General features: G+C 49.8%; 1 protein-coding gene across 1 annotated transcript in view; it reads right to left on the reverse strand.

The window, feature by feature from the left end:
- Nucleotides 1-14,131, reverse strand: part of KCNN3 (potassium calcium-activated channel subfamily N member 3) — a 170,620-nt gene that overhangs the window by 12,008 nt on the left and 144,481 nt on the right. Inside the window, exons 4-5 of the mRNA XM_060088035.1 lie at nt 12,166-12,307; nt 5,059-5,169 (exon numbers count right to left, since the gene is read on the reverse strand). Of these exons, the coding sequence (XP_059944018.1) occupies nt 5,059-5,169; nt 12,166-12,307 (253 nt within the window). The remainder of the gene's footprint in view (nt 1-5,058; nt 5,170-12,165; nt 12,308-14,131) is intronic.

Genomic DNA, 14,131 nt, shown 5'->3' on the forward strand with positions numbered 1-14,131 from the left:
TCAAGAAGTTCCAGGGGTTGAATTTAGATGAATAAATCTAAAGGGATGATAAAATCGCAATCTTAGAGCCCTCAGGTCAGGCCCGTCTTCAGACACCTGACTGAAGGTGTCCATTATAACCAGGGGGTCCCCTCTTCTCCATCCACCAGCCCCTCACTTCCCTCACGCTCACCCACACACACTTCCTGCTGGCTTCCTGCTGCTGCCATCTCTTTCATCTCCCCCCTCATACCCACTCTTCTTTCTCCCCCATCCTATTCCACACTCCCTTCTCAGGCTTCTCTGCCCGCCTTACCCAGAAGCCCTCACCGAACACTTAGAAACGGGGGCTCCACCCCTGTGGCTGGCAGGACACTGGGACAGGGAGCACGGAGGGATGTACTTCTGTGGTTCAAAGTCGGAGTTTGCAGTCTTTCCCTACAGCAGCCCAGTAATGGACCACGGCTAATTCCATAATGCTATTAATGTGATGCTCAGCTAGTTTGGAGGTAAACTGGCTTTTCTCTCCAGCAGACCTGGGACCCTAACCACCATTCTGAGTTCCAAGGAACTGGCTGTTCTGGGAAACCCATTGGGTTATGGCTGGAGAGCTGCCTGCCAGCCTGAGAACAAATGGCAGCCCTGGCTGGGACCCAGCTCACTGCATATGGCTGGGGGCCCACACTTGCCCATCTCTGGGCCTGAGAGCCTCATCCCTAAGAACGCTTCCAGCTCAAAAGCTCCATGTTGCTATGACTATTGTTAAAGAAAACTGTACCCAGTCTGTCTGGGACAGAACTTTAGTGGGTGATATAATTTATAATCCCCTTCTGGGGAGAATTAGCATTCTTGATAACTGCTCAATTGATTATCTGATAAATTTTTAAAAGACTAAGACCTGTTCTGGGAATCCACTCATGGGCCCTACCAGCTGTCAGTCAGGAGTCTGTGTCCTTTAGCCAGGCTTTCTGTACCCTGTACAACAATGACTACCATTGTCTTTTCCTATAAAAGACCCCTACTATGAGTAAACCTTTCAATTAGCCTGCTGGAAAAAGAAAACAATTTTTCCCCCAGCAGGATTGTGATAAAACTTTGACACACGCTCATAATTAAAGAAAAGTTTTCGGGACTTCCCTGGTGGCTCAGTGGTTAAGAATCCGCCTGCCAGTGCAGGGAACACAGGTTCGAGCCCTGGCCTGGGAAGATCCCACGTGCCGCAGAGCAACTAAGCCCGGGCGCCGCAACTATTGAGCCTGCGCTCTAGAGCCCGCAAGCCACAACTACTGAGCCCATGTGCCACAACTACTGAAGCCCAGGCACCAAGAGCCCGTGCTCCGCTACAAGAGAAGCCACCGCAATGAGAAGCCCGCACACCGCAACGAAGAGTAGTCCCCGCTCGCCGCAGCTAGAGAAAGCCTGTGCTCAGCAACCAAGACCCAATGCATTCAAAAAAATAAATAAGTAAAATTAAAAAAAATTAGCCCCTATTTAAAGAAATAAAAAATAAAGAAAAGTCTTTTTTATCAGTGGATCAGTAGGTTCTGGGGGGTTATTAAAGGTTTTTGAGCAGGTTGGTGATATGCTCAGAGCTAAGTCTCAGAGTCTAAGGAGAGTCACAAGGAAGCAAAGTACAGGATGGCTTGGGTAAGGGAGGACCAGGTGAGATGAGAAGGTAGCAAGCAACTGAGATGGTACATGACTGAGATGGTGGCTTTGAGTATGGTGGGCAGAGGACCTGGAGAGGCTGGTGTGGCCTGGTGGAATCAGACTCCAAAGCTGCTCGGACCCCTGTGGGGACCAGGGCAGAGAGGAGTCAGAGATGCTGCTAAGCTTTCAGGCCTGGAGACTGGAAGAACGATGATGTCATTAACAGGGAAGGCAGGAGAAGGCACTAGTGTAGGGAAGATATGGGTTTGGTTTTGGTCTTACTCATTGATTTCATGGGGAAATGTACTTGGATGAAGTATTTGAGGCAGGAACCCATCGTGGCAAGGATAAGGAGACAAAATCCTCAGCCAGTGGCACACACCGCAGAGGTTTCTGCAGGTTTGATGTGGAGAGGAGGCGTGGCAAACAGAACGTCTCCTGTCCATGGTGCCTCTGAAGTCAAGTGTGTCCATGGGCAGCTACCTTGCTCTTTAGAAAGGAGAGGTGCTCTTTGAGGACAGGCAGTAAGTATGAGGGCAGGTACCATCTCTTACTCATCTTGGTGTCCCCAGAACACAGGGAGGGCCATCCAGCTGTGATGGGTGTGTTTCGTTACCTAAAACAGCGACAGGGGGATGTGTTGCATTGAGTGGGAGAAAAGGTGGGGATCTAGTATCGTTTTTATAGTCTCTCTGTGTGTCATTTACGTATATATTACCTAGTAGCCCAGAGGTTAGCAATAAATTATAATTCTAGATTAACAGTGGCAGTAACACTGCAAAGTCAGTGTGGGAAGATCTGATTGCATTAAATACAGAAATGACGTTGCCACCAGGGTTGACAAGTTATACAAGTGAGAGTAGAAAAGCCACGGGAATCAGGAAAACCAGAAACTGAGTTCCGACCCTGTGCCATCAGACCACCGCCGCACCTGCCCCCGCCTCCCTGGCAAATAAATGAATAAAAACAGTGTGACTCTAGTGGAAAAGTCTGGGCTGAAGCCTTTACAGCAAGACAGGCAGAGTAAATAAAGACTAGAACCATCTGAGTATTTTTATGATTAATAGGTTACAATTCCTCGTTTTTGTTTTTTCTGCTTAGAGGTTTGAAGAATAAAGATTGCATGTATTGTAAGAGATGGCTTTTCTCTGTTAAATCTATTAATTGTCCACTCTTCAGAGGTTTGCAATTATGTCCCAATCAGCTCCTCCAAAGACCGGATCTTTCTCTGCGAATTCACTGAGAATTCAGTGTGAATTCACTGTGAATTCTGTTTGACCCATGAGCCACTCCTGCTGGACACAGCGGGCCCCCTGGAGAGGACAGAGGATGGATGAGGCCTCGCCAGGGGAAGAAAGGTGGGCTTCTCTGAGACCAGGTCAAGGGGAGCTGAAACCAGAGCAGGCCAAGCTCACAGCCAGCTTCCTTTCGATCAAGGTTAGGTAAAAGAAACTTTCCAGTCTTGCCAGCTTTGAGAATCCTCTCTCTGTAAGAGCCACTCCTTTCGTGTTGTTTGTTTCTCTGGGAAAAGATATTAGATATTAAAGGGACATTTCAACAGATTTAAGTGTTCTCAGAAAAGTGAGATGTTGTTCGATAAAAAGATGCCTTGTACTCATAGATGGGCAATAAATATTTGTTGATTTGATTTTCAGTCCCACTTTTCAAAAAGTAAGTAGACTTGAGGAGGATTTTAGAGAATTATTTTTGAAAGCTCGAAATCAGCAACCACAATTTCATCTCCTTGTACAATTATAATGCAGAAAAATTGTTTATTTTCCTGTCATGTGAGGGAGCTGGCTTTCCTCGGCTTTATTTTCCTCTAATGTCTGATTCACAGAGTGAAAAATGGAGAGGACAAAGGAATAACATGATATACAAAGTATATCCTTGGTTTCGAAAAGCAAATCGAATAAACAGAGAGGCTGTTAACGTCTCTGCTCTAAGAAACAGCTTCTGAGAAGGTTTTGGAGGCTAGACTCCCTTGCCCCTGACTCCTGCACCAAATTGTTCCAGGAGAATAGAGGCAACTTTGGTAATTTGCTCAATGCTTAACATGACTTCTGCATGCTTACTAGGGGGCTGAAGGAAAGCAGCTAGGTTACAGGGCTCTGGGTGGAACCCAGCTGGCCTACCCACGGGTATGGCCCTCCATTCTGCCATCTTGATGATACAAATCATGTTTTCTCTTGTACCACGGACAGCTCAGTGCCGGGATGTACCATATACAACCATCTGTATGGCAGCGACAGAAGACTATTTGCCTGTACCCCTTCTTTTTCACATCTATGGAGGCTCTTTAAAGAATCCAGTACATGTAATCAAAGACCAAACAATCAAACACCATAAATAATTCTGCTGAGAAACTGGAGAGGCCTTGGCAACTTCCCATTCCCCCGCGCCTCCCTCTGCGTGAGCGCGCTCACCCTTTGTCACTCTCCCTCTCTTTTTGTTCTCCCTTCCTGCCTTTGTCTCTATTTAGAACACATTTTTACTGTGCTGCAACATTCATCACTGAATATTTTCTCCAGCTTTCAAAGACCCCCATCGAAATCTCGTTGCTCAGGGGTCTCCTAACCCACTTTAATCCTAAATGAGAAAATTGTGAGAGCGGCCAAGACCCCAGCACAGGGTTTTGCTTCGCTCTCATTTCAGAAAGAGGAGAGTTTTGCAGGAAATCATATTACTGACCTGCGTTCAGCCTGCAGCTCTAAAGAATTTTCCATAAAAGCTGTCATTAAATAAACAGCTTCTGCCTTGCTCATTTGGCCTGCTGTTATCCTGGAAGGCGCGTTTCTGTCTCTTCTAAATGGGCCTTTTCTTCTCTGACAATTCAGTGGGGTGTCAGACTTTGAGCTGCTACATGATCGCCCCATTCCTGCTTATATTCAGTTTTTCACCCTCCTTACCCACTTTCATGACGTTACAAGGGAGAAACATTATTTGGAAAACCCAAAAAGGGGGAACATTGGATGATGACATTTTGATGAATGTTATTTAGGAGTGATTGTCTGTAATGATTTTTTTTAAGGGTTGGATTTAGATACATTCCCAATATTGTTTTTAAGACTTTCTACTGCCCTTCCTAATGAGAATCATGAAAATATTTAAGCATAAGCAAAAACACCTCGTGCTGGGTGATTTACTCGGTACCATTAGGTAAGGGGGGCGGGTTACATCATTGTATGCTATAGATTTAATTATCAGGAAAGTTATTTGGTTGCCTGAACCATGCACAGTGATTTAAGAGAAGACAGGAGCCTTCAGCTTCGGGACATGGTGCCCATTTTGCGCTGGCTCTTGGCATGTGTCTGGGGCTCCCTCCACCCTCCACTGAAAGGTGTAGCCCTAACCCACTGTGGCTACTTTCTGACTGGCTCCCATGTTGGTCTTAAGTCCCCCGTTAAGACATGGACAGTGGCGTTTTACCCGTTTGGTGAGCTGAGTGTCCATCATGAAGTTGTGAACGTGCTTCTCTGCTTTGGTGAGTTCCAGCTTTCGGGCCACCACGGCCACCACCAGGGCAGTACAGCCCGCACCCTGTGAGGGGACAACAAAAGGACCAGAGGAGAGAGCACATCATTAAGAGGCAGGGGTCAGGCGGAAGACTCCACGTGCCCCGGGCCCACGATGGGGTCTCCAGGAGTGGAGTGGGGACTTGAACTCTGGCTGGACAAGGCCAAGCCACAAAACCCATCAGGGGCCTGATTCCCGCACCCATGAAGGGGTCTGCAGTGCTCTTGGCTTAGCTGCAGAGCTGACCTCTGGGAGACTGAGCCTTCATAAAGCTGGCCACTTCTTCATGGAGCAGGAGACTGGATGGGGCTGAGGCTTGGGGGAATTTAAAACACCGAACAGTCACTTGGTCACCTGCCAGGGTGTGCAGGGAAGACAGAAAATCCACACAAGCTCCTCCCCCTCCCTCATGCATATCCCAGCCCCACCGCCAGCTCCAGAGCAGGGGGCCAGGAGGAAAGAAAGCCGTGCAGTCTGGATGGATCACCTGTTGGTGGTGGAGAGTTTTCCTGAAAATAATCTAACGAAGAGGCAAAGCATCACCCCGCCAAGACTGCTTCCCAGGGCTACACTGGTTGGCATGAGTCTGTGTACTCAGTGACTGAGCTTGCTCCCAGCTGGGTCTTTTTTACTGGAGGTCTAGCCTATGACTCAGCACAAGAAATTCAGTTCCTTCTTGCTTTCACCAGGAGGCTCATGAATTCACCATCTTTCAGAGATTTAAAAGACGATAACAACACACCTGCCTCAAATCAGGATTTTAAGGGAACCCGCAGAAGGCGCTCAGTATTCTCCAGACCAGCGTTCTTATTCTGCTCTGGAAGGTCCATTCCAGGGAAGCCCAGGGAGAGTGAGCAAAAGAGGCCAGTTCCTCAGGACTCACTTTCTCTCTCCTAATCCTCTGGGCGCCTGCTTGACTGTCTGAGAAATGAGCAGAAATGGGCTCATCCCAACATTCTTCCAAAGGACTTTGAAGTCCTCTTTGCTGTGCATCTTGACCTGGCGGTGGGGGGGATCGAGAGAGAACTGCTCCTGCCCTGCTTCTCCTGCAGGCAGCAGATGACAGCCCCACCCTTGCCTGGTTCTTGGAAGAGAGCACACGCCCCTTGTTGACCATCACCCTCTTCCTGCACGTGAGACCCTGCACCATCCTGACCTCCACTCACGGAAAGAGACAATAAGCTCAGAAAAGTCAGCAGTCTGAGCCTCTAGACGCCAAACAGTAATTATAGTTGCCACAGAGCTCAGTTTAGCAACTGAGGTCCTAGGATTGAAGGAATCCATCAATAACATTTAGGGCTCACCCAGTTTAACGGAATGCATAGGAAACCTTAAAGACTGTTTTCAAAGGTACTATAATCCGCACCAGAGTTGGGCGGAATGCATATGGTAGATTAATCCCCTACTCTCTCCTTCATAATCTCTTTCCTTTGCCACAGGTTGGCAAAGGTTGGTCGGTGCAAGGTTTTGGCACAGGTGAGGTTGGCAACGCTTTCCCCTAGCTTTTTACAAGGGTTCCCATGAAAACAATCTCATGTTTCTCGGTACACTTGGTCAGCCACCCATTTCTAGCACAACAAACTGAAAAGAAAGGAGCCTGTGTGAACTTTCCTTTTCTGACCTCATTTTCCTTTCTTGTTCAGGGACGGCCCTGTTTTCTTGGCATCTGTGACTTTCAGGAGACTGTGCCCAGTTTTCAAAGGATATGTATGGGCAGTTGGACAGCCTGGTCTGTAGGTGTCATCAATTGAGCCAGGCCTCTAAAAGCAAAAAATAGCTTAAAAAGAAGCTGTTCTGGAGGGAAGATGTGTGCTCCATTTCCCATCAAGCAGACCGAGTATATAATCCCTCTCTTTTGTATGGAGCTACAAAAGAACTTTGGGCTGAACGCCCAAAAAAGGGATATATCACTGTGTTAAAAATGGAACATCAGATGGAGAGGGTTCTTCCTAGGCTCCAGGCTTCCTCATTACCCTGGGTCCAGGGAAACTCTGCTTAAATCACTCCTGAAAGCTGGGGGCAGAATTAGCCTGAAGGAGTCTCCCTGCTCACCACGCCACTTTGGAGGTTTCATTAAAACAATCAACCTTCCACAATCCCGAAGTTCCAGGGTCTAGAAGGATTGCTCCATGGTTCTTGCTATGGCTCACAACCTAGGCTGCTGAATGCAGAAGGGTTCTAATGAGAAGCTAGAGTGTTCTAACTAAGGAACCATCTATCTTATATGATTAAGATTCATTTCTGCGTGGAGGCAGGAGGCTGGGCTAGATGACATTTCCCAGTTTCTTTCAACTTAAAGATGTCAAGGCTCTCCTATGGATATTTCTCTGAAGGATGCTTGGTTCTTAACCCCTGATTCTAACTTGAATAAATAGCAGTGGATACTCTCAACTTTTCTTTTAGAAAATCCATCATCTGGCTGAATTAGGGAAGTAGCCAATAATGAAGCCTAATCTGGTCATTCCCATTAAGAGGCAACCTTGTAAAGATGGGGTCAGACGTCAGCAACCTTCTGAAAGTGGTGTTCAGGGTGCTGAAATGCAAACTGATCCTCTCCAGTGTGTGTGTGTGTGTGTGTGTGTGTGTGTGTGTGTGTGTGAGAGAGAGAGAGAGAGAGAGAGAGAGAGAGAGAGAGAGAGAGAAGAGCGGGGGAGGGAAGGGAGGGGAAGGGAAGGGGAGAGGGGAGATGCAGAGAGATATAGAGCTGGAGCAGAGACTGAGACAGGGAACAAGTTGTGCTGCCTCCACAACAGCATGGGACGGACAGGGGAAGTGGAAAGGAAGAAGCAGACGAATAGGAAAAAGGATGGGCTGATGGGAATTGAGTGGAAGGCAGGAAAAACAAGGAGCCTAAGACTTGAGTCAGAAGTTAATGGTCAACTTTGGCTCTTTAGAGGAAATAAAGGAAGTACTATGGGATTCCCCCTCCCTCCTGTTGTATTCACCTTTCAAGTGGTATAATGATCACCTATGTTCCTTTTGGGCCTTTTTACTTAGATGAGTTTATCAGCCTGACAGGGCCCTGTTAGCAGTTTGGGAATGCTTGTGTGATACGGCAGGGATGCGGGTTGGTTTTAAGAGACAAATTGCCAAGGGCTTGGCTCATTTGGGTGTGTGAGAGCTCCTGCTGTCCTAGCTGTCCTCGTGTGGAATCTCAGAAATGGTTGGTGTGCAGGGGGGCCATGTGAGGAGAGATCGGAGTGGGACAGAAGAGGGTAAGCAGCTGCTAGGATGACTTCCATGGGGTCAGACTGTGGAGCAAATCCATGACTCAGACTTTTGCCTTCAGAGGTGCCAAGTCCTGAATCCTTGTTGACACCAGCTGAATTCCCTGGGTCTTCTCTGTCTAACGCTATTTCCATGGGAGGGCTGTGGGAGGGGAGAGGGTTCACCTCTAATGAGGTCGTACTTGGCAAGGTACGTGGTGAGCAGGAGTACAGGAGTGAACAGAGAGAGGAGCGGTTGGCCTGGGGTCAGCATGCCTAACTCGTCCATAGGTCTGGACCCAAATCAGAGACCCAGTCTCCTCCACTCTGGTCCTCCTCCTCGTTTCCAAGAAACATTTTCCAGCTGGAAAACCTTAGAGTCTCAAAAAACAAGTATCCCAAGGGGAAAAGTATGAGGTGTACTTAACTAAAGAAGCAAAAAGTAAAATAAAATAAAACATAAATGAAAATGACAAATGGAGGAGGGAAGCCTGGAGGATTTACAGTTGGATTCTGTTTCTGCAACAGATACCATGTAACAACTAAAATAACATCAATTGGTTTGAAACCAAGGTGTTTCAGGGAGAAGCTCATCTTCTAAAACTGACATTAAGCAGATGTCTTACTGAGCCCTCTTTTTCCCTCCTCCCCAGATGACTCAATTTGTGCTACCTTTTACTTCATCATCCCTTTCCTTTTGCAGTTCAAAGAAGCCTCTCTCATGAAGCCTCGGGGAAAAGCTCAGTGACCCCCACAGATATCCTGGAAGCTTTTGTCTATTTGTCCCTAACTCATGAAGGGTCCACAGAGTGAGTCCAGCTTTAGAAACTGGCTGTATTGAAATGGGATTCCTACCAAGGAGTCTTGGGGGCCCCAAAAGTCTTCCAGATGCCTGCAGAACCAAAAAGCCTTCAAAGGCCCATTCTGGTACTAAATATTGCCAGCTTTCTCTCTACCTTGTAACTGTCATCATAAAATTCTTTATGGAAAGATGATGCACTTTGAGATACCTGCCTTTGTGGATGAAATCTCTCAAACGCACCAGGTCTGTGCCAACAATGTCAAGTTGTTCAGACAATTATATACCCTGCTTAATGGTTGATAATTACACCGTTACTGGGATTGCCAAGAGAAAACAATGATTAAGATTATTTACAGCCCGCACACACAAATTCTTCCTTTCCCTTCCCGAGCAGGCCTTGCCTTGGCCTGCATGGTGTCCATGGTAACCAAACAGGAAGCCCTACCTTTAGTAAAGGCACTTTCAATAATAATCAGGAGATGTACAAAGTGTCGGGAGGCTGGGAGAGGGGAGGAAGGGATTCTCAGCCATGCGAAACCCTGGAAAGGAGTGACTCAGCTGGAAAAGTCACATTTGTTAGTAAAAATGCCCCCAGGGTTCCTCACTGTCAGACCCCAGAGGGAGGCAGCTGATTTGAATTTGGGTAAACACACTGACAATGAGAGGAGGGGAGCTCCCTGTCTCTGTTATAGATAGGTATATATTTAAGCAGCAGGTTTTGTGCAAAAGGAGAAGATAAAAGGCATGTGCTGTATTTTTAATATGGGGGGTGGGTATCGGTTCCTCCTCACTTGTTTGTTCTTTCCACTTTGATCACTCCTCTCTCCACAAGGAACAAACACTCCTTTCTAAGGAGCTGCTACAGCCCCAGAAGCAAAAGCGGGTGCTGAAGACCACACCCCAGGAGAAGTCAGGGAGGGGCCCAGGGGTCCTGCCCACCCACCCCCTAGCCATGCCAGAGCAGAAGCCCGGAGACGCAGGAGTGAGGGAACCAGGGAAATGGTGGCTATGGGGCTGCTTCTTGGATGGGGCACAGCTCCGTGCTGAGAGGGCAAATGGCTTGTATTTAAAAATAACGGAGGCTCCCAGCAGGGCCATCCACCTATTGGCAGCCTGGCTCCGTGCGGGACTGGCTGAGAGCTGGTGCTTGCACCCCACGAGCGGCTCTGAGACAGGAAAGCTTTGGCCTTCGGGCGGCATTTCATTCCCTTCTGGAAGGAAGAATCATTCCTTGGTTTCCTGGTGACAGCTGGAGCTGTGCCAGATAGACTCCTACTAACCCATGGGAGGTATTTGTTCTGAGGGCTTACTATTACCCGTGATTTATCCCAACCCCAGCGCTAAGCCTTTTCTCATTAACTGTTGCCCAGGACCTGCTAATATGCACTGGCTCTGGATTTCAGTCCAAAGGGGAGAGGACGGTGTCCAGCCGTGACATGGCAGCACTGGGCCCCTCCTGCTCACCAGCCCCACGGCCCCGGGCCTCTGACCCTATGGCCTCTGCTGCTCTGAGCTGCCTTGTCACTGAGATCAGTCCCAGGAGGCCGCCAGGCTGGCGAGGGCTTAACCCCCTTCCCACTGCAGAAAGGCGTCACTTCCCTTTCAGAAGGAGGGTCTTTTGTGTCCTCCTGGAGAAGTGGGGGTGATGACTGAAATCTGAGGGAGCCCTGGAAGGATTTTGAGGATGGGGGGGGTGTGCAGAGAGGGCTCCCTGGGGAGGGCTGCCGTAACCAACCGCGGAGACCTAGGACCAAGTCACGGGCCTCCTGTCCACCGTCACCCCCACGACACCCAGGCTTAGCTGCCCGCTCCTTCTCTGACCCTCAGCTTCCTCTTCTGAAAAGAGGACCCGGTGTGTTTACTCTGTACTCTGGGGTTCTGGGAAGGAGGTCAAAGGGCAGGGCTGCCTGTCCTGGCCAGAAAGCACAGCAAGGTGAGGAGCCCTCACCTCCGGCCAGTGAAGGAGGAGTGGCGGCAGGGACGCCGAGGACTCGCCAGCACCGAGGGCGGCGCAGCTCCTTGTTGCTGACGGAGTGCGTGAACATAAAGCATTGCAGTTTATCCCCATCACCAGCCAGGGAGGAGGGCAGAGCAGGCCTCCCATCCGCCCTTTGTACTCGAGCATGCTGAGGTGCAACAGGCCAAGTGCCCTGCCTGGAGTCCACAGTGAGGTCATGGGGTCAGAGCACTGCGGCTGTGGGGCTGGAGAGTAGGAGGGTCCAGCGCTGCAGCGAGCAACGGGGACTCAGACTCTGGTCCGACTCCCTACGCACATCTCTCTCAAACTCCGTGCTGTGTGGCCGTGTGATGGGCACAAGTGTGTGTAGGGGTGGGGGATGGCAGGGTGGGGGATGGCAGGGTGGTGGGTGGGAGGAATATATACTTTGAAAGGAGGCAGCACAGCTGCTGGACACCTGGGGAGAGGTGGGGATGCAGTCACAGGACAGCCGGGTGCCAACACTGGGAGGGAACTGGCACTCAGAACCTGGCACCTCAACGTTTGGATGCAGAGGCCAAGAGTTGGCCCAGGGCCATGTCATCAAACCAAGACCGAAGCAGTGGCCAACCCAGTCTAGGACACGGGTCTCTCATGGCCGGCTCAGTGAGTTCTAGCTATACTCTATCAGATGTGGTACCAAGGTCTGCGGGGCCCAGGCGATAGGAAAGAGGACAATGAACTGCAAGCCCTAATGCTCACCGGGGCTGGTGGATGGAAGCAGAGGGTAAGCCCCATGGCCAGCTTCACTCGGCCCGTTTCTGGGGGGCTATGAAGAGGCCATTAGATGTCAGCAACTGGGACATAGTCCTATCTTAGACAAGGAAATGAAACGGTGAGCAGCCACGCAGATATCACATCTGCCTTTCTACGTGCAGGGACACGCATGCTGGCCTGTTAACTAGCAGCTGGCCCCATGCCCGGATGAGGAGGGCCCCCTGCACCCACCATAAAGGCGCTGCTCCTAGCAGCATTCGGTGGGTGGGGAAGGGTAACTGGCCGAGGCAGGTACTCACCATGATGCCCGTGAGAAGACAGACACCTTTCCCACAGTATGTGTGGGGCACCATATCCCCATAACCAATGGAAAGGAATGTGATAGAGATGAGCCACATGGCACCCAGAAAGTTACTAGTTACGTCCTGCTGGTCATGGTACCTGCCGGGGGGGAAGACAGGAGTTAGTTAGTGGAACTGCCATTCCCGGGAGTAAAGGCTCTGGGTAAACCTGGACAAAGAAGGAAATGTGACATTTTGCTGAGATGGAGACAGCAGCGATGGTGGCACACGGACCTCTTCCGGAGACTGAAGCTGCCGCAACTCTGCCCACCCAGGTCCTGCCTACAGTTCTCCGTCCATTCCCCCAACCCCCCACCACGAGCTTGGTCCCAGCGGTAAAATGTTTTGTCATGATTTGCACCATATCATGGACGTCCTTTCAGTCAAATACCTCTGGATGAAATCATGCAGTAACAAAATTTAGATTTTCCCTTCCAAGCTGACAGTCTAAATGTATGTGGATGTGATTAATCTGAAATCACAAGCTCCCGAACAAGGAAAATGTCAAAAAAAAATCACCAAACGCATTTAGCAATTTCCCCTAAGAAGGCTGATGGAGCCCAAAGACTGGCACCTCCCAGGTGTCTGGAGGGAGGCTGCAGTAGCCGGGGCTCCCGTGGAGCTGTTTCCAGGGGAGGCTCTGGAGCCTCCACGGAGCCATGGCCTCCCCTTCTGAGCTGGATGGAGGCTCGTGGCTGTCCCGCCCTGGGAGTAACCAGCTGGAAATGTATCACCACCATTCCCTCTGCCGGATACCCATTCCACCCCATCCTTTTCCTCCCTCCCTTCATCCCCAAACACCAAGGCCCGCTGTGGGCCAGGCTCTGTGCCAGGCACTGAGTTAGAAAGATGAACAGGATACAGCCCCTGCCTTAGGGTTCTCAGCCCAGGGCAAGGGTCCATCCAGGATGCAGACATTTGTGAAAGCGTCAGTAAGTGAGTGGACGAGGCACCTGGAGGACAGGAGGGAAAGGGCAATGACCTCGACTCAAATGTAGGAGGATTAGTCAGAGGCTTGAGTTTTCCAGGCCGGCAGGGGGAAGGCAGTTCCAGGCAGAGGGAATGCCCTTATGAAAAGACAGGGCCCAACCTGAGTGCAGCAGGTGGGCCTGGCTGCACCTGGGGTGGCAGGGCAGATGAAGGCGGGTCCTTTCTCAAAATGTTCTCTAACAGGATGAGCCTGACATCACTCCTTGATTAAACTCTTCCCATCAGCCTCTTGGAGGCCACTGGATGGGAAAGGTGAGATGGGGCCAGGGAGACCAAACCATCCTGTTTGGATAGAGCAGAAAGCCATTTAGGAACCTTAATCTACAGAACTGAGTTACCAGCAAGGCTTACATGACGTGCTTGGGATGGGGTCTGGTACAAGGAGGCCACCAGAAAGTATTAGCTGCTACTGTCAGTGCTCTCCCTGAGCCCCACACCCCCACCCACAGGGTGTGGCGCCCAGTGGGCAATTGACAAATGTTGCTTTTCTTACCCTTAACCCCCGCCCCAGGTCAGGTGTGCTGGAAAGGCTGCAGATACAGGTACATCTGGAGATCAGCGTAAAAGGAGGCAGAAGTCTGCTAGTCAGAAAGGAGATGGAGGGCACGTAAGCAGGGAACACCAAGGGCACTCTATGACGGATACCGTTTATGGACTCACACTGTATTAGCAGGAGTCACACAATACACATTACCCTGTGGCTAGCTAGCACTTTGTGTACAAACACTCAGATTCTCACATCCTGTAAAGCAACTGGAAGCACAGAGGCATTGAGTGACTTGCCTGGAAACACACAGGAAGTAACCAAAGCAAAGCCCATGCCTTTTTCGCTATTCCCTCAGCATCAGGGAGATGGAAGTGACTGCTGTGTGACTTGGGGAATGATGAGGAAGTTTTAGCAACAGGAGGGCACCTGGGCTCCAGTAGCAAGTGA

Source organism: Mesoplodon densirostris, chromosome 2, assembly GCF_025265405.1.
Source record: "Mesoplodon densirostris isolate mMesDen1 chromosome 2, mMesDen1 primary haplotype, whole genome shotgun sequence".
In the NCBI taxonomy this organism is placed as follows: Eukaryota; Metazoa; Chordata; class Mammalia; order Artiodactyla; family Ziphiidae; genus Mesoplodon; species Mesoplodon densirostris.